This window comes from Montipora foliosa, chromosome 1 (assembly GCF_036669935.1).
Source record: "Montipora foliosa isolate CH-2021 chromosome 1, ASM3666993v2, whole genome shotgun sequence".
In the NCBI taxonomy this organism is placed as follows: Eukaryota; Metazoa; Cnidaria; class Anthozoa; order Scleractinia; family Acroporidae; genus Montipora; species Montipora foliosa.
This window is the reverse complement of record NC_090869.1, coordinates 39,347,406-39,369,905: the sequence shown is the minus strand read 5'-3', so window position 1 is coordinate 39,369,905 and position 22,500 is coordinate 39,347,406. Positions and strand designations below refer to the sequence as shown.

Here is a 22,500-nt window from a genome sequence, read left to right as displayed (position 1 = left end):
TTCGGCTTCTTCGATGAGTTCATCTAGGCTCTTCGTCCGCCATTTTGTCTAAAGAGTGCTCTTAGTGCGCTATTCCCAATCCCACAAAAATCCACGGCCACTATAATTGTGGGTTCTTGACAAATGATGATAATACTTCATTTGAGGAAGAGATTGTGTTGGTTGCGCGGACATCGTTCGGGGATCGGGTCAGAACTGGCCGTAAATGAGTTAGAGTGACTCGTCGAAGGTTGGTAATAAATGCCATGTGAGCTGGCAATGATCAACAGTGCAGATTAACCTTTATTTTTATCACTGACAGAATTCAGCAGAATTCCATGGACAATAAATGTAACTCAAGATGGAAACAGATTCAGCTTTGTGATGATATAGGTTCACTAAGTGTTGAAAGCTTGAAAAAAGTATTTCATCCTTACTTGATCCCATTTTCAAACCTTTAAAAGACTTGTAAAGTGAATTCACAGAATACCGTAATGTAATAATCAATGAAAAAAATTTCTCACTCAGAACACTGAAAAGATGACAAATGAGCAAGTATTCGCTTGTAATCCGAGCTAAGAAATGTAAAATAAACTCAAAATTTGTTGGTGAGAAACAAATAGTCTTTTAACAACGCGAAAAGGGTCGAAAGGTTACTGAGCAATGAGAATCCTCTGTTCCCACAGATCGGTAAACAATCCTGTCACATGACACCGCAGCAGTTTTGTTGAGTCACACAATTGTTTCATGTTTAATTGGGCGTAATTGCCTCATACATAACCTAGGGTATAAAGGGAGTTATTAGGGGCATCGATCCAACAACGGAATCTGTTCAAAAGCCTGTTTGGTTAATTTAGAGCCTCCTTAAAAATATTTATCTGTTCCGATTTAACGAGGCAACTTTGGTCTTCTCGAAAGTTTCAGGGAGTGGCGTTTGCCTTATCCCAAAGTTTTTGATATCTTGATGATTCATGTCGAAGGTTCGAGGACACGGAAAATTCTAGGGGGCGTTTTTTTCTTTAGATAACCTATATAAACAAGTGGGAAACGACTGACCGATTGACAATTAGATTAATCCCACGGAAATGGTGGAGACCAAAAGACCATTTTAATCTAATTGTCAATCGGTCTGTCAGAGGAGATCAATTATGTTTGTATGTTTTCCAGCACGTGCATTTTGCCTGACAACGGTGTGGCTCCTTTGTTGAAGTGGTCACGTCCGTCTCTTAACATACTGTCTATAACTTCAACACAAGATCAAGTCTTTCCTGAATTATCAATAACTTCACAGTACCTGACAAATAACTTCAAACTTCTGGAAATAATAAATACGCTTCGCTCTAAAAAGCTTTGTGCCTTGCAGCACCATTCGTTACGCACAATTAATTTTAATTATACAACAAAAGTACTTCAGGACGCATCGTTGACTAATAAGAGAAAGACACGATTGAACAAGCGATTCTTTTACTTCTTTAACAGAGAATATAAGTATCCATTTATTATTGTCGGGCAGTAAGATAAGACTTAAACCACATCAATTTTTTATCAGCGACTCCATAAAACTTAACTTTCTCTAGTAAAATCGAATGATCAACTGAGTCGAAGTCCTTACGAATATCAAGAAAAACGACACCTGTCAATTTTCCCTTATCCATATTTTCAGACCAATCATCGCACATTTGAATCAACGCCGAGCAAGAGATTATGAAGGTGAGAGAAGTAATCCCTCATACTGGCCCTATTCCCATCGTAATCCCTATTAAGTTATTTTTAGATCTCCTGCGAGATCCGGTATTCCCACGAGGGTTAACTGATAGCCAATGTTTACAGCTGAGCGAATTCCCACGCAATGATTCGTGTCGTTCGCGATTTACCATTAAACAAAAATGGCGGAGGATGTTGAGACAAACGCGTATATACATTTTGTGGACGAACGTGACTTGTTGACTACAGAGTTAAGCGATTACAATGAGTTATATTTTGAAACCTGTATCTTGGAAGGAACGAGTTATGTAACTGACAGGATTTTGTACAGAATGGCAAATGGAAGACAATAGTCGATTAGTACGATCTCTCTGACTTTAATAAGCGCATTCTCGGTTTCCTTTGCGGGATTAAAATATGATGACTTAATTCTTATATGGTGATAAAGTAGACAGATAGAGCTCTACAACAGTACCAAACATGAAAGGAAAACTTGAATCAAGCGTCCGATAAAAAATTTTCAACCCGTGTTCGGATTCAAGTGAATTTGCAAAGCACGTATGTTAAATATAGTTGTCTCCTTAAAAAAAAAGATTTAACACGGTTTCGTATATGGCTTAACCTTGAATGTGGTATCATTGAAAACTAGACAATTAAGCTATTTCAGTTATAGATGTTTGAAACCTGTATCTTGAAAAGATCGAGTTTTATAAGCGACAAAATTTTGTAAACATTGGCAATTCGCAGACTACAGTCATGACAAGTCGCTGTTAACGCGTTCTTGATTTTCTTCGCGGGATTAAAATCTGACGACTTAATTCTTAGAGATTCATAAATTAGACAGATATCAGACATGAAAGGAAAACTTGAACAGACAGTGCGATCAAAATGTATGAACAAGTGGTGTCGCATGGAAGTCAATTTGCAAAGCACGCATGTTAAGTATACCTGCATCTTTCAAAATTATTAAACACGGTTTCGCACATTGGACAGTGTTGAAATTGGTGTCACTGTAAACAACACAGTTAAGCGATTTGAATGATATATCTTTGCATCTTGTATCTTGAAAGTAACGAGTTTTAAAGGCGACAGAATTTTGTACACAATGAAATATCGCGGACTCTAGTCACCAAGTAACATATTCCTGACTTTGTCAACGCGTTCTTGATTTTCTTAGCGGACTTAAACTATGGTGACTTAATTCTATGATATTCATAAATTAGACAGCTAACGCTTTCAAACAGTACCACACATGACAGGAAAATTTCAATTGACCGCACGATAACAAATTTTTAAAACCGTAAGATCGGATTGAAGTCAATTTGCAACGCACGCGTAAAATATAGCTCCCTCTAGCTCCCGATATCATCTAAAAATAACCTAAGAGGGATTACGATGGGAATAGGGTCAGTATAAGGGATTACTTCTCTTACCTTTATAATCTCTTGATCAAGGTCAACAGTCAAGTATCGGTTTCCTCTGTACTTTTGCAAACATTGTCGTACTTAACGACTGTGCTGGCGGTCGATTTTCCTTTTCCCTTGTGTGGCTCAAACGGTAGAAGGAGTTAACATAACCTGGTAGAGTTAGCTCAAGTTTGTTATCTGCATAATCGCCTTTCAGTCAGTTCTTGTCAGCGATGAACTTGGTTCGATTTCTGCCTCTGTCTGCCATTTTCTTTATTACCGTGATTTCAGGTAAGGGCACAAGCTACTAGTACACTGTTAATTTTTTTTTCCTTCGGAACCACGCCAGTTGTAAGTGGGTTTTAAACAGCCGCCAGAGGCACAAAAAATAATGTCGAAATGTACAAATGCTGGATGACGAACAAAAGGAAGTTCGTGGGAAATTTAAATCGGTAAGCGTCTGTAAGACGTCCTAACAGAAGAATCGGTTGTAGAGGAATTTTAGTCCATAATTCGTCTAATCACTGGATTTATATCTAGACGAACTGGATACTATTCCTCTGTCTTAGACGAGTTATTCGTCTCTGGTTTCATTCGGCCATTAATTAAAGAGCCAGAGATATTTTCTCAGGTTCGAACTGAGATTGTTTCCTTCTTCCGGGTCGATTCATACGCCAACTATGGCGGCACCACTTGCAGTTTTCCTGCACTCCTGGCTATGATAGTTAATTTTAATTAATATTTACAACAACATTTAGCTGATTCAGAAGAAGTTTTCTACTTTCAATTGCAATACTCGTCATTGAATGGATTAGAGCAAAAAATATGTAGTTTAATAACGATCGTTTCGTGTTATGATAATGGCTCGTTCAAAGTCGTTTCGAAAATACACTCTTCCTCCAAATGGCAAATTCAGCTCTATTATAAAACTAACGATGGCTTTATTTTGATGAAAAAACACATTCTCTAATCAAGCGCAGTGAAAGTTGAGTTTCAAAGATGGTTCCACGCTTGTTAGCATTTGCCGGCATTCTTTGAAGAACGAGTCTGAGTTAGTGGAGACTTGATCTTAACTTTTCGGTGGCGTACAATACGGTATTCTCGCTTGTAACACGCCCTGGATCGCCCCCGAATGAATTCTGACCTTTTTATCACTAACCATATTATATTTTGGATCCCAAGCGAAGCATAGATTTTTTGATTTCCATATAACTTTTGAAAAACTATACGGAATTCACTTGTTTTATGTATTAATGATCCGCTTCAAAAAGTAGTTTCAAGGTCAGCTTACAAAATCCAAGTCAAGTACTGTTATCCAATGCTGGACAAAAGCAAAGGCCAGCAGATGATTTTTGATTTCCATATAGTAAATAATCACCATAGCGTGTCATTATTGGAAACTAAAGACAGGAGGTTCCCCATGAAAACGATCTCATAAATATGTACCGTATAGTTTTGTCAATAAAGTTTATGAGTAAAGTTTGTTAGCAAAGTTTGTCAGCAATGTTGAAATTTGTTTAAATATTCACATTCTCGGAAAAAAAAAACAGGAAGTCTATGATGTCATACCACAGGAACTTTCCCAATGAGTCATCAATTTAGTTGTTTGTTTTTGATGTGATTTGATTGGAAAACATTTGTTTGAGACAGAATAAGTGATATCGTTTTGATTTTCATATTGTTGCAACCAAAGTTAAGTGGTTTTCTTTGATCAATATTACCAGTACAGTGAAATGGTTTAGCTGAATTTTGTTCCATGTATGATTTAATCAAGTGTAGTTGTTTTGGGCTATACAGTAATATTTCATCGAATACGATACAGTTATAAGCACTCGTAGCGTATTTTTTGATCTTCATATGATCATCAATGCCTTGGCCCAATAGTCGGTTCAAAGTAATTCCTTGACATAATTTGTTATACGGAGATACGAATAGGCTGTTTTTATTCTTTTTACAAGTCGATGTCTTTCCGACCCCCGGAAGAGTTCCCCGAACAAAAATAACTTTATCTTTCATAACGTTAAGTATCTCTTTATTATCATACTCATTCTTTGATGACATGTCCTTTAATCTCTGTGTCTTGTATCATGGGTAGTTTGTTATCAACACATTTGACCTCAAACTTGTAGTTTTCTAGTTTATAATTGCCTATTCAGGAGTGCTCAACGACCAATTTTTCAAATAAGGTTCATTTCGTTTCCGAACAACAAACTGGCACCTTTAAAGCGGTTTATGGTTAATAATTAACTTTCGTGGGAAAAAAATAGCTGCTCTTCAGAGCCAGCAAGACAAAGTCCAAAGGATCCCTTTTGCCACCAAGCAAATTCATTGAGGATCATAATCCCAGCCAGGAATTTTTTATTTGTCATTGCTTTCTAACAGCAATGTAGGATGAAGATACTTAGCCAGCCAGCAAGTAGGAAAAGAAGAAAAGTGATTTTTACTTAAATTTAACAAGATTTAATCAGCTTTTTCAGCGTTACTTCCTTTTAATATTACTGTAAAGCCATTAAGGGCCGTCATCTGAACAAAGTCTAACCAAGAGATTATGAAGGTAAGAGAAGTAATCCCTCATACTGGCCCTATTCCCATCGTAATCCCTCTTAAGTTATTTTTAGATCTCCTGCGAGATCCGGTATTCCCACGAGGGTTAACTGATAGCCAATCACATGTCCCCATTTTTACCAATGTTTACAGCTGAGCGAATTCCCACGCAATGATTCGCGTCGTTCGCGATTTACCATTAAACAAAAATGGCGGAGGATGTTGAGACAAACGCGTATATACATTTTGTAGACGAACGTGACTTGTTGACTAGAGAGTTAAGCGATTACAATGAGTTATGTTTTGAACCCTGTATCTTGGAAGGAACGAGTTATGCAACTGACAGGATTTTGTACAGAATGGCAAATGGAAGACTATAGTCGATAAGTACGATCCCTCTGACTTTAATAAGCGCATTCTCGGTTTCCTTTGCGGGATTAAAATATGATGACTTAATTCTTATATGGTGATAAAGTAGACAGATAGAGCTCTACAACAGTACCAAACATGAAAGGAAAACTTGAATCAAGCGTCGAGCGTTGAATTTGCAAAGCACGTATGTTAAATATTTAAAATTTTTAAAACCGTAAGATCGGATTGAAGTCAATTTGCAACGCACGCGTAAAATATAGCTCCCTCTTACAAATTATTTAGTACGGTTTCCTACATTAGACAATCATAAAATTGGTATCAGAGTGAATTATACAGTTAACCGATTTCCATGATATATGATTGCAAACTGTATCTTGACAGGGACGAGTTTTGTAAGCGACAGAATTTGCTGCACCTTCCCTCCTCCACGAAACTTCCACGTAACGCGCGCGGTAACGTTATCCACGGGAAAATTGATATCATCTAAAAATAACCTAAGAGGGATTACGATGGGAATAGGGCCAGTATAACTTAGACCGTCAAAATGCAAATATAATTTATCTCCCACTCCGCAAATATTATTTTATAATTCACCATAAATTACACAACGGTCTCCTTTCTGTAGGTCCCATCCTACCTTAAGTTTTCTCGTTTGCGTTAATTTGCTTATTTGTACCGTTCATTTGAATAAAAGTGCCCCTAGAAAAGTTATGTGAAAAAGATTTACCGGAAATGCTCGAATTAGCGCCCAGCTTCAAATAAGCACCCCGCTTCAACGTTATGGTATAACTCAAAGTCTTTTTTACTAATCCATACATCCGAATCGTTTTGTTTCGTATCAGATAACGTTATATTGAAAATCGTATTGTTATACTTGAGCATAAGAGATGTGAATTTACCATTCAACAGTTTAATTTCTGGTGTATAGTTTAATTGGTTCATGATTCCAAATAACATTTTATTGAGGTAATCGTTATACCCAAATGTCACCATTTCGACCTTGTTGTCATTGTGTTTCATCACATCAATTGTTTCATTTATTGTTTTTACGAATATGGGCGTATCCTTATCTGTTGTTTGTGATCTGATGTTATACTTATTGGACACCGATATTGAAGTCATTTCTTTATCAATGTTTCGATCATTTTTAATTTTTTAATCATTTTTCCATACTACCTGCTCAAACCTTTTGACGTATACATTTAGTTACAACAATGGTTGGTATGAATGTACATCCGTAAACAAGAGATGTTAATGTTCTTGTTTCTTTTTTTCTGGTTTGTATTTAAACAAGCATCCAAACGGGCCATACACGCCTAATCCTAATTTGAACCTTGTGAAGAATGCATTTTCATTTTCTATATAATATAGTATACATATTATTTCTTTAAGCCTCTAACAAATAAACTATTTTTAAATCAATATAAAGGAATAATATGTATACTATATATAATGACAACTATTTCAAAAAACGACTGCGTTCATTTTTTAATGTTCATCCTTTGTTTGATCTATATGCGGCTGACAAAGATGGCAACATCATTAACATTATTAAAAAAAGTGCCTATAACAGGTAACAAACAACATAATGGATATCTTGGCTGTAGTGTCAGAAAGCATGCTCAACAAGGTCAAAACAAGTTTATCAATTTGTCTGGGAATGTTTTAACTGTAACATACCAGAACGAACAGTGATCAACCATCTAAACAATAACAAAGAAGATAATCGATTATGCAATTTACAGCTTGTTACACATCAGGAAAATTGTAACAAAAAACAACAGCTAAGGACCGTGATTACAGTTTTGCTTCCAAAAATCATCAAAAAATGTATTAAAGAAACAAACATTAGTACCGATAAGTCTCATATTTTAATGGCATGTACGCTGTACAACAACATCTTGGAATCAATGCTGGAAGTGTAAAAATGGTCTGTGAAGGCCTTAATAATTGCAAATCATGTGTTTCAAAAAAGGATCAACTCAATTATAAATTTGAATATGTCGAAAAACAGTCCATGCCCAAGGATTGTAAAAAATCAGCGAATATAAGACCTAAGGTTTTGACTGATGAAGACAAAAAACGTCATCATAAGGAAGCTATGAAAAAGTGGAAAAACAAAAACTTTGTATGTCGAAAGTGTAACAAAGCCTTTAAAAACGGCTATCGGTGTATTCATAGAAAATTTTGTAAAGCCAGAAACAATGATATTTTGGCTTCTTTTTAGTAGCATTAATAGTAAACACAAACTGCATTTAACCTTTATAGGTTTATTAACAATATATGTTACATAATATTGCTTTAAATATTTTAAAAAATTATGCAATGTAAAATACTATGTCAAACTTTCTGTATTTTTTATATATTTCCATATCTTTTGAAATACATCTATAGCATAGTTTTTGCTTACAAACATTAGTATAATTAAATGTAGTATATTCTTTTTATATATTTTTCTTAACCATTTCATTAGCTACGACTGGCATAATTTCAGCAATGATTTTTAACTCAAGTTTTTCTTTATTAGATAAAACCATATATATCACAGAGTTAACTGAATAGAGTGTAATGTGAAGTGCTAGATTTCATCTTCAGTTCCCACGGCCTGCTCCCGTCTGACCTTGTAGCTCAGTCGGTAGAGCGGCGGAGATCTAACCCGAAGGTCGTGGGTTCAATTCCCACCCTGGTCAGTGTTTTTCTCTGTCCTTGTGTGGGCCCATTTCCATCAGTAGGGCTAACGCTCACATGGTTCATATGGGCTTGAAATCTAGCACTTCACATTACACTCTATTCAGTTAACTCTGTTTAAAATATAAGTGCTACACGGCCAACGTTTGTATAAACGTAAGCTTTCCTTGCATCAGATAGATTATATTTTTATATTACCACAGTCAATTATAGGCCCAGTAATTTGGTGATGATTTTATCTCTAATATTGGACATAAAAACAAACGATACAATCATACGTCTAGTAGATCTCCATCCAAGAGGGTATGCTTTGGTTCTTCTTTAATTTTTTTATCATGACTGATGTGTCTCTGATAGTAACACTAACCAGTTTTTTTATTTTGTTTGATTAGCTTTTTTTCTACAATGTATTCTAAAACGGGAGCTATTAGTTTTAATTCTTGAAGTTCGTTTTAAATCATCACTTTGATTTTTTTGTTAAAACAGCCATCCATACGTTACATCAGATTATTTTTAATGTCAAAATTGAATGCGTTTACAATAGCCAGAAACATTCTATATTTTTGGCTACTGAGTTCAGAAGCGGAAAACAATAACATATACTGTGAATTCACTACGATAGTAGTTTATATACAATATATGTTATATTATTTTACGTTTATGTATTTTCATATATCAGTCAAATCCTTTATTGGTCTTCAACTGTTGAAGTAATCGCTATATCCTTTCCACTTAACCAAAGCTTGTTTCTTCTTATAATCTCTCCGGATGACTTTATCTGATTCTGAATGCCTCTTGCTTTGCTTTTAATAATTCAGGTTCACAAAAACTGCCTTGTATCTCTTCGTCATTGAGATCCTTCAGTTTATAAATAATAGGATTAGTGTATGGGATTGTGTCAATTGTAAATATCTCTTCAGTCCAATTTGGTGTGTATCCTTTGTCGAAAGTCTTTCTTTTATATTTGCTTATCCTAACCTTATCACCTATTTTAAATTTTAGTTTGGATGATAATTGCTCCATATCACCACACAAATTGAAATAAACTAAACCCTCATTCTTTTTATTAGATGCTTCTGTAGGCGTCATTTTTATTGAACTGTGTTTAGTGTTATTATACTGTTTTTATATTTTAGGTACTATATCTAAATATTGTGTATTGCCTTGGACAGTGAAGTGCTTCCACATTTTATTTTTAATCGTGCGATTCCATCTTTCTTCTACTGATGATTTTTCTTCATTTTCTGTTGAATAGTGTGTTATTTTATTCTTACCTAAGAGGTCTTTCACATGTTTGTTGTAGAACTCTGTGCCTTTATCAGTCCATAAATACTCTGGTTTTCTTCCATCTTTAAAGATGCTTTGGAACGCTTCTCCACCGGTCTCTCCTTGTTTATTTTTCAATGGTACAATCCATCCATATTTACTGAAAACATCTCTCACCATAAGAAGATACTTGTATCCTTTATTCCATTTGCTGAATTGCTGCATTTCAACTAAGTCTGCAGTCCATATTTCATCAATATGATTTGCGATAACACGCCGCCGCATGAATTTTCGTTTGATTGGTTTATGCAATTCATCGGCTAATTTTTCTTGTCAGTTTTCCTCTTCACTGGACTGCCTTTTCCGTTTTTTGGCTTTTTAACCCCAAGTCCTAGTAATTTTTTTGCTTGCATAGTATACTTGACGGGTGTTGAAACCATGGTCTTTCACTAAAAGGAATATCTGCTATTTATTTTATCATAATATTATCCGCCTCATGCTTTTTGGACAAATCATCACAGGCTTTGCTGTAAGCTATATCGTGGTCTTTACAATTACTATCCAACCGGCTTATAGGTTCACGAACCGATGGATCATTACTGTTCAATCGCTCTTCTAGTTTTGTACCAGGTCCACAGTAATTGTATTTTTTAACAGTCGAAGTTCTCAAATGCAATTCTCCACCTTTGATATAATGTTTTTGAATGTCTAAACCAGTACGATCGAGGTCTTTCCTGTTTGTTTTATACTTTTTCTTTGGTGTGATCTTTGTCGACAATTGATTCACAGCTTGTGATCCGACGTTTTGAATCGCTGGATTAAGCTTATACAAAGCATAGTCAATGGCTTTTTTCTGCAATTTTGGGTCCTTCAAAGCTTCTGAACCATAGTATCTTTCCATCTCCACAGCTTTTTTTCCCAGATAAGGGATGCCTTTTGTAGGAATCAGTTCGGCCCCTATGTTGGCAACATCGCTTAGAATACCTGATCCAAAAACATGCTGGTGATTGTCCTTGCAATGCCATTTGTTGTCAGACATTAACAGTATTTCAACTTCTTCATGCTTTTTCGATCTTGGATTGTATCTCCAAGCAAAGCGATAGTCCTTGGGCATACCTTGCCAAAATTTCTTGGTTCGGATTCCTGATGGGCCAGTAAAGGTATTCTTAAATATATCACCCGATCAATAACGGTTAAACACGTGTATCGTCGATGGTAGAATCGATTCTGTAACGTTGGTTATATTTTAGCAGCACCTAACGGATCACCAATGATTCCTTTGCCGACCCAAATCTGGTCTTTGTAAAAAAAACCACATTCAACACAAGTACAAAAAAACATCGATCTACCATTTTTTTGCTTGTTTATAGCCAGATGACTCCACACATTCGGTCTGTTTTTATTTTTTGTTTCACACAATAAGATTTCATTTAGTTATACATATAATTTAGATATTTTTGAAATACTGTTCAATAAATTTTTCATTGTTCATTGTATCATGAATATTAAATACTTTTAACAAATTATAATATGGATTGAACTGCCTTTATTCATTTCATTCAAAAGGTACAAACAAAAATAGCCGCATGCTGTGCTTTTGATATTCTGACTTTGTTTTTTTTGATGTAGCAAAGTCTTTTTTTTATTCTCGCATGATTTACAATCTCTTGAAATGGAGGCATACCAAATGAATCAAAGTAATTGATAATGTTATCCTTAACATAAGTCGCAACCCAATGGCTTCCACTCATGTATGATGGTTCTAGATTGTAAATAAATAACGCCTGCTTATGGTTATGTGGAACAGTTTCATCTCTTGATAGCACATCTTTCATTGGTATATTCAAATATTTTCACCATTTTGTTAAATCATGATTGCTAAATGGTATGCCTTTATGGAATTTGGGTTTAACAGTAGTATATTGAGAAGAGAATAGACTGTTTTGGCCTAGCAGTAAGCCTTCTTTCTTTTCTTGGGAGCTTTTTTTATGCCCTCTCCTACAGTCGGCCAACTATAAAACGGTGGTGGTGTATATGTGCCTATTCTTGGAGCTCCTCTTCCTCCTTTATGTTTATTGATTCCTAATCGTGGAGCCCCTTGTCCGGTTATCTTTTTTATGGCCTCATTTGCGAGCGGGACACCAATACCAGCCAGCAAATTTCCGAGAAATCCCCCCAATTGTGTTTTTGTTGGCTTTATATGAAAGGCTTTTTCCATTTGTAGAGCATGAAGGAGGTTCTTTTTTGTTTCATGTTTAACATATCCTTGCATGGGATCAACTAAAGCCTTTGGTTTTGTGGTTCAAGGAAACCACCTGTCTTAACTCCTTGGCCAGATATCCTTTTAACAACTTGTGAAACTCCTTCTGAGGCCAATCCTGATAATGCACTGAGCCCCAATGTCTTTGCCACAGATGGTAACAATGTACGACCAATTGACAAAATTGAAGAAAATAGTGAGCCTCCAACTTGCTTTCTGATGTTGGTTTTGGCCAGTTTAATATCCATGCCTTTTTTCAATTGCCTGGTTTTGTTCAATCGTTTGACAACATTTGCTGGCACAAATAGCGTGTCTTTTCCAGACAGAGAGTCCTTTGACAACCTTAAAACAATGGTTTCTCTTTTGTGATGAGCACTCCTAAGATTCTTTCGCTGGTTTTCAGATAATGTCACATTGATTTCAAAAAGTTGAGTCATTCCTTGTATATATTGTATGTTATATAATTTGTTGATTATAAAACATATATGACTGACAATAGGCATTGGCTTTTTATACTATTACCAATTCATTGCCGATCTGGTTAATAGCAATTGTTTCTTCGTATAGGATGATTGCATGTACACTAAATTTTGGCCCGCGTCAGCCGAAAAAAGATACCGAAATGTTAACTGTTTTGGATCTCTCTCCGTTTGATAGGACAAATAGAAATAGATCAATGGATGCAAACGGTTGCAATTACTAAGATTAAGCTGGGTGCCTGTGTTGTAATCTGCTTTTCGGTGTGCATAGGACATTAAATCATTAAACATTCTCACTTTAGAGTCACTGTCATACTCTAATTCCGGATAGGGTGTGCCGTTACCATATTTAAGCCGACAGTTTGCAAGACTTGCCCCACCATCTAGTTCAAATGTGTCCATTTTGTATGGAGTTGTTTCAGAATAGCTGCATCCATTTGCATCCCGGTAGCTCTTTTTGAGATAAACAAAGACATGTTTGACATTATCGACGCTACTGGAGATCTGAAAACTGAAACCGATTGTTCTGGTAGGAGCTGGAACCTCATTCATCTCTCTTAGGTATTGCCACTGTGATGCCTTCATGAATGAGCTGACAAAACTGGAATACAAACTGTCTTTTGGAGTTAATTTTGGAAGCCAAAGAAGAAATCGGTCGACGACTATACGGCCTGTATCTGTGCCATCTGCCATGTGGATTAATTCGTCGTCTTCATTGAAGCTGCATTGAAACTAACATTTTATCCTCCAGTTCTTCGAAAAAGCTATCCCTATTTAGAGGGATGATGACATTGATGTGTTGACTACCCCATATTCTGTCATTATTCACCGCTTGAGAAAGAACTCGGCGAGACTCAAAACCTATGTTGTTAGCAGCTGTTGTATTATTGGTCCGGTGTCCAAATACCACAAGCTATTTTGACCAACTGATCGGCTGCAGTCGTCAGAATACTCCAGAAGATTTTTAACAAATGTAACGTTAGGAATATTGTCAGTATCGTAGACAGTCAGTATCTTACCCGCTGATTTTATCATGAGGTGCTTGATAAGACTATGAGCACTATTGATAACCGTTATTCTATCCGCAGCTGCGTATCCTGTCCCATCAGTATATTTTTCAAGCTGAAATCTCACTTCCATGAATCCATAATACCAATGAAAAAAGGAACTACGATCCTTTATTATAAATTTGTATCCGTTTTTTCTTCGTGTTGATTATTGCCAGGAGCCCGGATGACATCCTCCAACTCAAAACGTACAAGTTCGTTTCTTTGCAAATATTCACTCATTCTAAAAGACATTATACTATTACTTTACATTATTTTACATTATGTAGCATATCAATTTTGTCATCCTATGGTTTATCGAAGCATTTTACGCGGTCTTTTTATACCATCGCCGGATATCAAACGATTCAAAATCATATCAGTGCTTTCCTCTTGGGGCATCATTGGTGGCTTGGGAATCATTTGTTGCTTTGTTGGCCCTTGTCTCATTTTAGAGAGTTGCTTCATGATCACATCACCTGCTTTTTCTGATGCTGCATTGCCAGTTTTATTGTTAGCGTGAGATACCCCTGCGTCTAGTGCTTTTTTAGCCATTGGTTTGGCAACCCTTTTGAAAACAGCTGACGCAATACTCTTCATTGGTTTCCAAATGTTGTCAACGAACAGACCGCTGCCTTTATGTTGAAATACAAATCGACCAAGCTTTGCATGGTAAACTCTTTTGAATTCATACGGTTTCATTAAATATATACTATTGTTTTATAATTCTTTTATCAGAGAAAAGGCTGTATCTGCACCATTCAAGTTCACCTGTCTTCTGTTTCCATCGGTTAGCCACATTCTTATCGAAGATATGGTAGTTTTGTTCACAGGATTGAAGGTCATTCTTCTTAGTTCTAAGGTGGAGGAAAAGGAAGGCCGTAGCACACTGGTGCTGAAGCTGTATATGATATCTGTATCACTACCATCCACAATACTATCGCTGATCAAGTCACAATGAATAGTTAAAATATCTGTATCTTGGGATAAATTTGGTCCTCTGACACCAACATTTGTCTTATCTTTTAATACTTTTTGTCAAACCTAATTAGATCATTAAAATTCGATTTTGTTAAATCAATCTAGACCTGGTCTGGCACTTTTATGGTAACTCTGAATGTTGTTGAGTCAAATGTCAGAGATAATTGCCGTCTTTTTCTATGATTTGTTTGATATAAGCATCAAAATCATGATAATTCCACACACCTGGTGGGAAAACAATTTCATGCAAGTTTAGCCCATTATTGACGCTGAAATCTATTGTTTGATTGTTGTATGATGGATTGACATTAAACCAGGTAAAAGACATATTTATGATTTGATTTAATCCAAGGACGTGTTCATAATTGCTATCCAAAGTGATTGGATTGTAAATTTCGTGACAAAGTCTGTTACCAGGTATTGATTTGACTGAGTAGCTGGATAATACTATTCCTCTTTCCATATACAAGATTGTTACATTATTTTAAAATAATTCTTGTACATTTTATCATATTGAGATCGATTGATTGTTGACGTTTTTAATAATGTATCTAAGATAGCAACGCCCATATTCCGCATTGAGATACTTGTATTCCCAGCTAAAATTTCACCAACAATCAACACCAATTTGTTGAGAAGCTGTTTTGGATTATGAAAAAACACGACATTTTCACCTGTCTGTCTTCTTCAAATTTTTGTGGAATTTTAATTGATTCCTTGTTTTAGCATCATTGGTGATCTTAACGATGAAATGATATATCAAATGGATCATATATAAATTGCGGATATGAAATCAAATGAAGCTATGATCCTCGCAGTTATGAACCCAATTTTTGCAATTGCGTAAAGAAACCTGTAAAATTCAGGACTTCAAAGGCGTTTGAAACTGTGACCTCGCGATACCGGTGCGACGTTCTAACCAACTGAGCTATGAAGCCACTGACGTTGGAAGCTGGTCATACGTGGGTTCTAATGTGCGTTGTAATGTTCATACCTCATAATTCATAATTTTGAATTCCAATATCATTTAATATTTCATTATTCATGTCTTGATTATCCAGTGTATAATCAACTTCCTCATCATCATATTCGGGAGGCATCTCTTGAGGAAAGTACTTAGGATCAACATAAATTTCCTTGTATCCTTCGAGAATATCCTGCAGCGATTCTTCATACGTCGGTGGTTTTGGTACTATTTGTTTTTTCTTGCTCTGGTAAAACAGGTACATCAAATAAATACCGTAATTTGGTACCTCCCCCTTCTTTAGCAGTCGTCTTTTTCTCGGAGGCATCTTTATATTACTGACAATCACATCATCCAGTTTTGATGTAACCAGTTTGAACACCCTGGCTAATGATTCCTGGCTCGTCTGTTGACCAAGATTATGTTTTATGATTGTATCGCGTACAGTATTAATTTTATTCCCTAATTCAGATTTACTTTTGCAATTTCTTTCCACTTAAGTAAACTCATTTTGTTATATTATTTGGTTATATAAATATTGAACATCGTATATAACAAATAGCGTTTTACACTGCGTTTAACACCATGTTGTACATGATGTTGAACATCATGTTATGAAAAAATATACCCATATGATATAACTGAGAATACCAAATTACGATTCTGCTGATGATAATGTTGGGAATTAAAAACAGTAACACCCTTTCATTCCTGGCAGATGCTTTCGAATGCTGATTTGTGGGGCAAGCGGGTCGGGAAAGACTAATACACTAATGCAAATGATATATAATCTTTCATACTTTGACAAAATATTTTTGTACGCCAGAAACGTAGAGCAATCAAAGTACCAAAATCTAATCAACATATTTAAACCAATAAGTAATTAGGTGGGTTATGACACAATTAAAGCAAGTAACGACCAAATAATTCCAGTATCTAAATTAACAGCTGATCACCAAAAGCTGGTTGTATTTGACCATTTTGTTTGAGAAAAAAACCAACGGCCTCTGGTTGAAATTGTGGTGTAACATATTTATCGCAATCCTACTTCAAAACCAATAAGGATATTAGACTGAATTGCAGTCATTTTTGTATCTATCATTTCCCAAGCGCAAATGAAAAATCGCTGATTTGTTTCGAAAATAATATTCCTAAAGAACTATATGAAAAAGCAACTTAAGATCCATACTACTTCATATCTATTGACAAGCCGTGAAAAATTACAACAAAAAACTTTAATGAGCAAATATAATATCTCAATTACATACATGAGTTATTTAAACGGTATTCTACAGACTACTACAACAACCAATAAACAAGGGCCACACGGGCCTTCCGGAGTCGGTTTTAAAACAGATGATCAAGGAAATTATGATAATGATGGTAAAAAATTAACCAATATACAAGATGGAACCAGTGATTCTGATGCTGTATCAAAAAAGTGGATTGAAGGCCATGTGCGTAGTCAAGCAGCTGAACTTACACCTTATATGAAAGTTGACGGCAGCACACAATTTACTGGAAATGTCAATATGGGCAATCGCAAGATCATTAATATGGCCGAAGGAACAGAGAACAGTCATGCTATTACAAAACATCAACTTGAAACTGGGCTTGCCGCCAAGCAAGATTACAATACAGAACTGCATCTCACTGGAGGTATTATGCGGGAGACATTGAAATGGGGAATAAAAGGATACTGCAGCTGGCAGATTCAACTGTCCCAAATGGAGTTGTATCAAAGGGCTATATCGATTCAAGATTTAACCAAAGGGTATCAAAAACGGGCGGTACGATGAGCGGCAACCTTTCCATGAACAACAACAAGATCACAGGATTCAGTAGCCGATCCAACATCAAGCTCAGATGCTGTCTCTAAAAGCTATGTCGATACGGCTTTAAATGACAAACTGGATAAAACAATCAGTTCCGATCTTGGAGTTGGAACTTTTTCAAATTTAAAAAAGACAACTTTTCATCGCATTATACATGTGCAATCGAAATATTTTTCCCCAGTGCCACAACTTTCCATAACAATGAGTTTAATAGCAATCAAATATCGTTTTCTGCCATCAACATGAATATTGATTATCAGGCTGTCAAAAAGATTTCAAACCAATATTACTATATCAGAGCAATCTTATATCTGTCGCCCGATGGTACTTTACAAAGTATTATGTGTGGATTTTAAAGGCACGTTTGACAATAGCAGCCCAACAAAGTTGAGAGTATATGCTGTCATAAATGGTATCAAAGATGATGCTTTACATAATTTGGACCAGAGTATTTATGACTGCGAAAAAGCTTACGAAGTATCGTATGATGAAAAATTTACAATGCATATACCGATCAATATGAATGGCTTTGATATTTTCAAGACATCGCATTATCTCCACGGTTTTCTCAACAACAATTCACCAACCAAAATGTTTACTATAAATGGAAACCTAAACGTGTTGCTCCCCAATGGGTCCATAATTAAGAAAATTCAGATTACATATTATTCTTTTAAATTTAAATATCAATTATTAAACATTCAGATTAATGATGGAATGGCATTGTCATTACACGATTTTTTCGTATCAAGTTAGAATACACAGAAGCAGACGTTTGATGTAAATATAACGTTACAAAGCGACCATTTTAATGTTGAACTCTTAAACAACAATGTACCAAACGAAGAGCTCAATATCTTAATTAAATATATTCATTAAAATAATATATACAATATTATAATGATAGACAAATGCTGAGACATATTTAACTGGAACCATATTTCAAAGGACTTATCACAGGAGCAAATTAAAGAATTAAAACACCTATATGGGTATTACCATAAAAAATACTGGCTTTTCAAAAAAGGTTTCAACTATTATAAAATAGCAGATATAAAGGAAAGGAAAGGAAAGGAACTTTATTTAAGTTTAAGTTTAAGTTTAAGTTTAAGTTGGGCTGAAAGAACTTTATTTATGATATGCAGTCTTGGATTGGCTGGATTGATCTCATAAGGGACGGTTGCAGGGGCTGTCACCCTGAATCCAGTCGTTCTGGGCGCTATATCATGCGTTGGTATCCTGTTTGGCACTTTTTGAGAAGCCAACCATTATAAAAGAAAAATCGAATTATGCCGATTCGCTTACACAACATATAAAAAGATATTAATGGCTTTACATTCATATGTTCGAGGGTTGGAATTCAATAAAAAAGAGTTACTTGACCAAATCAACGTCATAGACGGTATTATAATTGATTTATGTCCGCTACCCGATAAATTCGAAAAAAAGATATTCAGCTAGGTTTGTTGCCCAGCGATAATTCAATTTTGGTCCAATATTGTCTGTAATGTTTTCTTTGATTTGGATGTTGGGATGTTTTTGTAAGGCAGGCCCCAGATTTTAAACACCTGGGCCCGGTTGTTCAAAAGCCGATTAACGCCGAGATAAATAATTAACCAAGGAGTTTATTTCTCTTTTCCTAAAATGCTATTCAACGCTGATATTTGGCAAAACTGTACATTAGGAGAAGTCAATCTTCAAAACAAAAGTAAACGAAAAAAATTTCACCAAAAAGTTGAAAACATGAAACAAACGTTTACACTCATCCTGGATTAAGTTAATCGGCTTTCGAACAACCGGGCCCTGGCGTAAAGTAAATTTAATTACGTTCTAATTCGCTTCGCTCAAACGAACGTCAATCATTTTACCCTTAAATTCCCGTAATGCAAGCAAATACCACGAGAAATATGGTAGCATGTGCAAGCGGATCCCAAAACAGTTTATTTTAAGATAGAAATGACAAAAAGAAATTGTTATTGCTCTTTCTTTTTTACAACTCTTTTTAGATACTACTGTATGCAGAAACTAATCTACGCACGATAATACGTTACAAACCTAAATACTTAGTTACATGCAACCTGTTTTCAAGGCTTTCTTCAACATACATATCCTTGGCAGAATCAGATTTCCACCTACCATGAATTTTAAGAAGTCTTTCTGGAATCGAGTTCCTACTATGGCGTACCGCAGCTGCAATGCCACCGGATCTTAAACTATGAAGACCATAATCATTACGGTTGTAGCCCAGCTGACTAAGGTATCCCTTAAGATATCTCTACAAGTAGTATAAGAAATCTTTCCGCTCCTCAGGGTATAGCTAGAAGTACTACGGTGAAAAACAAGTGGTCTAAATAAAGGGAGAGGACTATTTAAGTCAATACCAGATAAATCTAAATAACGTTGTAAAACACCAACAGGACAGTGCTTAGATCCAGATGTACTAATATAGAAGAAATTCCCTTCCCTATAAACATCTGTCTTACTACGAGGCACAAAAACTCTTATATAATCGCTGTGAAATTCGATATGCTTCGGAACGATATTGCATAATTCGTCATAACGAAAATACCCTGCGAAGGCTAAAGAGCACAACGCAGCAATACGGAGATTCTTTAAATTAGCATCTTTCTTGTTGTGAATATCTAAAATACGCCTTATAAGTTCTGTGGAAATAGGCTTCTTTTGCATAACTGGCTGTGACTTCTGGCGTTTAGCAGATTCGACGACATTTCTGCAAAATTCACTATCTAAAGGATTACGATCCAAACTAGGGACTAGAGAATGTAACCATTTAAGGGCCGCATGGGCTAAAATTACTGAGGAACTAGAAGCGCAAGACTGCTGAACTTCAAACAAATATAGAGAAACAACACTAAGAGGAAAAGGTAACTGCATGTTGAAATGTCTACTTTTAGACCAGTCCAAGAACTTTATGATAACACGAACGTAAGCTTTAGTGGTCGAATCCGCCCTGGACTTCAACATAACGTTTAGAACTTCATAAACGTTGATTGAAGAAAATTGTTGAAAGCCTTTCCAAGAATTACTTGATAGCATAATCTGTAAATACAAGAACAAAACATTTATATTAGAAGAACAAACGAAAGACAGAACATCCTTTAATAACCGTACAAAAATCCGTCATTGATGGGGCCAGTGCCACGTAAGACGTTAAATCATCGTATGGGCCACTGCCGCGTAGATCAACAACCATTGATTAGGCCAGCGCCACATAAATCGACTATACTCCTATTAGGACAGGACCATATGAAATGACAGACCAATTATTAGGCCAGTGCCTTACAAATAAACAGCATACTGCCTTGGCCAGCGCCAACAAGTGGAAAAACATAGGCTAGTAGACACACCGTTCAATAAATTAATCAGTAAGTTTTATTCTAAAGGCAATAATATTTCCTGTGAAAAGATCACACCCCAAGAGAGAATTAAATTTTTTTCCGTGGGTAAGAACCTCATTCCCGATATGAATAGTGTGAGCCACAAGATAACGACTATACTTGTGTGCAATTAAAGGCCAGAAATGAGACGAAGGCAAAGAGGTACAACGAGCGTACCAACGGCCTGCTGAGATTTAAGATAATGTAATACGCGTGGGATGATACCAACTGGAGGGACTACTAAGCAATTTTCCCCTCGAAGAGACTGAAAAAAAAAATCAACACCCGAGGAATTGGGATTCCAAAACCTCGAGATACCTGAGGATCTTGTGGTTATAATAATTTGCAAAGCAATCTACACTATGCGGACCTCACAAGCCATCAAGAAAAATAAAAAATTCTTCAGTAATTTGCCAATCATCAGTATCAATTAAACGACTTATATAATCAGCTTGTTGATTCGAAGTGCGAGGGATCTGCTGTTCTTCTAAATGAATTCCCGATCGGATACAGATATCAAAAATCCTTCTGGCCATTTTGTGCAAACCTAATTTCATGCTGCCCACTTCAACAATCTTAGCAGCTACTTGGCTATCCGCAAACCCCTTAACATGTAATCCTTCCAACACTGAGGCAAACGATTGCAAAGAAAACTCAATAGCAGACAGTTCTCTCCACGTTGAACTTTGACCTCTTTCGTTCTCTGACCACATTTTGTGGCACACAAAATCATTGTTAAAATCAATAATTGCTCCACCTCCGGTGGCACTGGCGTCAGAATACACAAAATAACTTGGTACCTTACTTACAAAGCAATACCTAATGTTGATATTAACCATATTTTCCTTCCAAAAATACAGTTCTTCCTTGCACTTATCGTCGAGAAAGGATATAGAATCCCAATTATCCCTGCACAAGGTGGACAAGACACAATGTCTGGTCATTATCCTGTCAATGTTACCAACTACAGGCCCGGTAGAGATAATTTGACCGGTGAAGGAGGACAACTCTCTCGCGGAAACTTTGAAATCGGCTTCAATAATATGATCAATTGAGTTAATGATCTTAAAAATTCTCCTTTCCACGATTTTTAAAGTACCTAATGCAGCATTCCAGGTAATACCCAGCCAGTCCAATACTTGGGTGGGTTCCCATACCGATTTGTCTTCATTGACAACAAAACCTGCGTTGCACCAATCCGCCCTTACAGCCCGGGCCTTAATGCGACAACTTTCTCTATCCTGAACAATCGCCCAACCATCATCCAAGATGGCTATACAAAGACCCTGTACTCTCCAATACTTTTCTAAAGGCTTCAAAACCTTAGTGAAAACCCAAGGGGCAGAAGAAAGACCGAACGGGAGCACAGTAAAAACAAAAAATTTCCTTTATGGAATCGGGCGCACGCCATGAAAACCCCAGAAAAGTTTGGTGCTCTTGTGCAATGTCTACATGATGGTAACCACTTTTTAAATAGAAGGAAAACATGTACCCGTCCTTCACAAAATAAGACATAGCAATTTTCCAGTCCTCATACTTAACACTTTGCTTAATTAATGACTTATTGACATGGCGCAA

The 22,500-nt window shown here is 36.1% G+C and overlaps 2 protein-coding genes across 2 annotated transcripts in view; one reads left to right on the top strand and one right to left on the bottom strand.

The window, feature by feature from the left end:
- The window catches only part of LOC137968212 (uncharacterized), an 18,995-nt gene extending 17,647 nt beyond the window's left edge, over window positions 1–1,348 (bottom strand). The window contains exons 1-2 of the mRNA XM_068814831.1: window positions 1,274–1,348; window positions 1–48 (exon numbers count right to left, since the gene is read on the bottom strand). The exon at window positions 1–48 is cut by the window's left edge and continues 175 nt beyond it. Of these exons, the coding sequence (XP_068670932.1) occupies window positions 1–48; window positions 1,274–1,348 (123 nt within the window). The remainder of the gene's footprint in view (window positions 49–1,273) is intronic.
- Window positions 1,349–3,243: 1,895 nt separating this feature from the next.
- The window catches only part of LOC137997997 (uncharacterized), a 73,885-nt gene continuing 54,628 nt past the window's right edge, over window positions 3,244–22,500 (top strand). Inside the window, exon 1 of the mRNA XM_068844376.1 lies at window positions 3,244–3,380. Coding sequence (XP_068700477.1) covers window positions 3,323–3,380 — 58 coding nt within the window. The 5' untranslated portion in view covers window positions 3,244–3,322. The remainder of the gene's footprint in view (window positions 3,381–22,500) is intronic.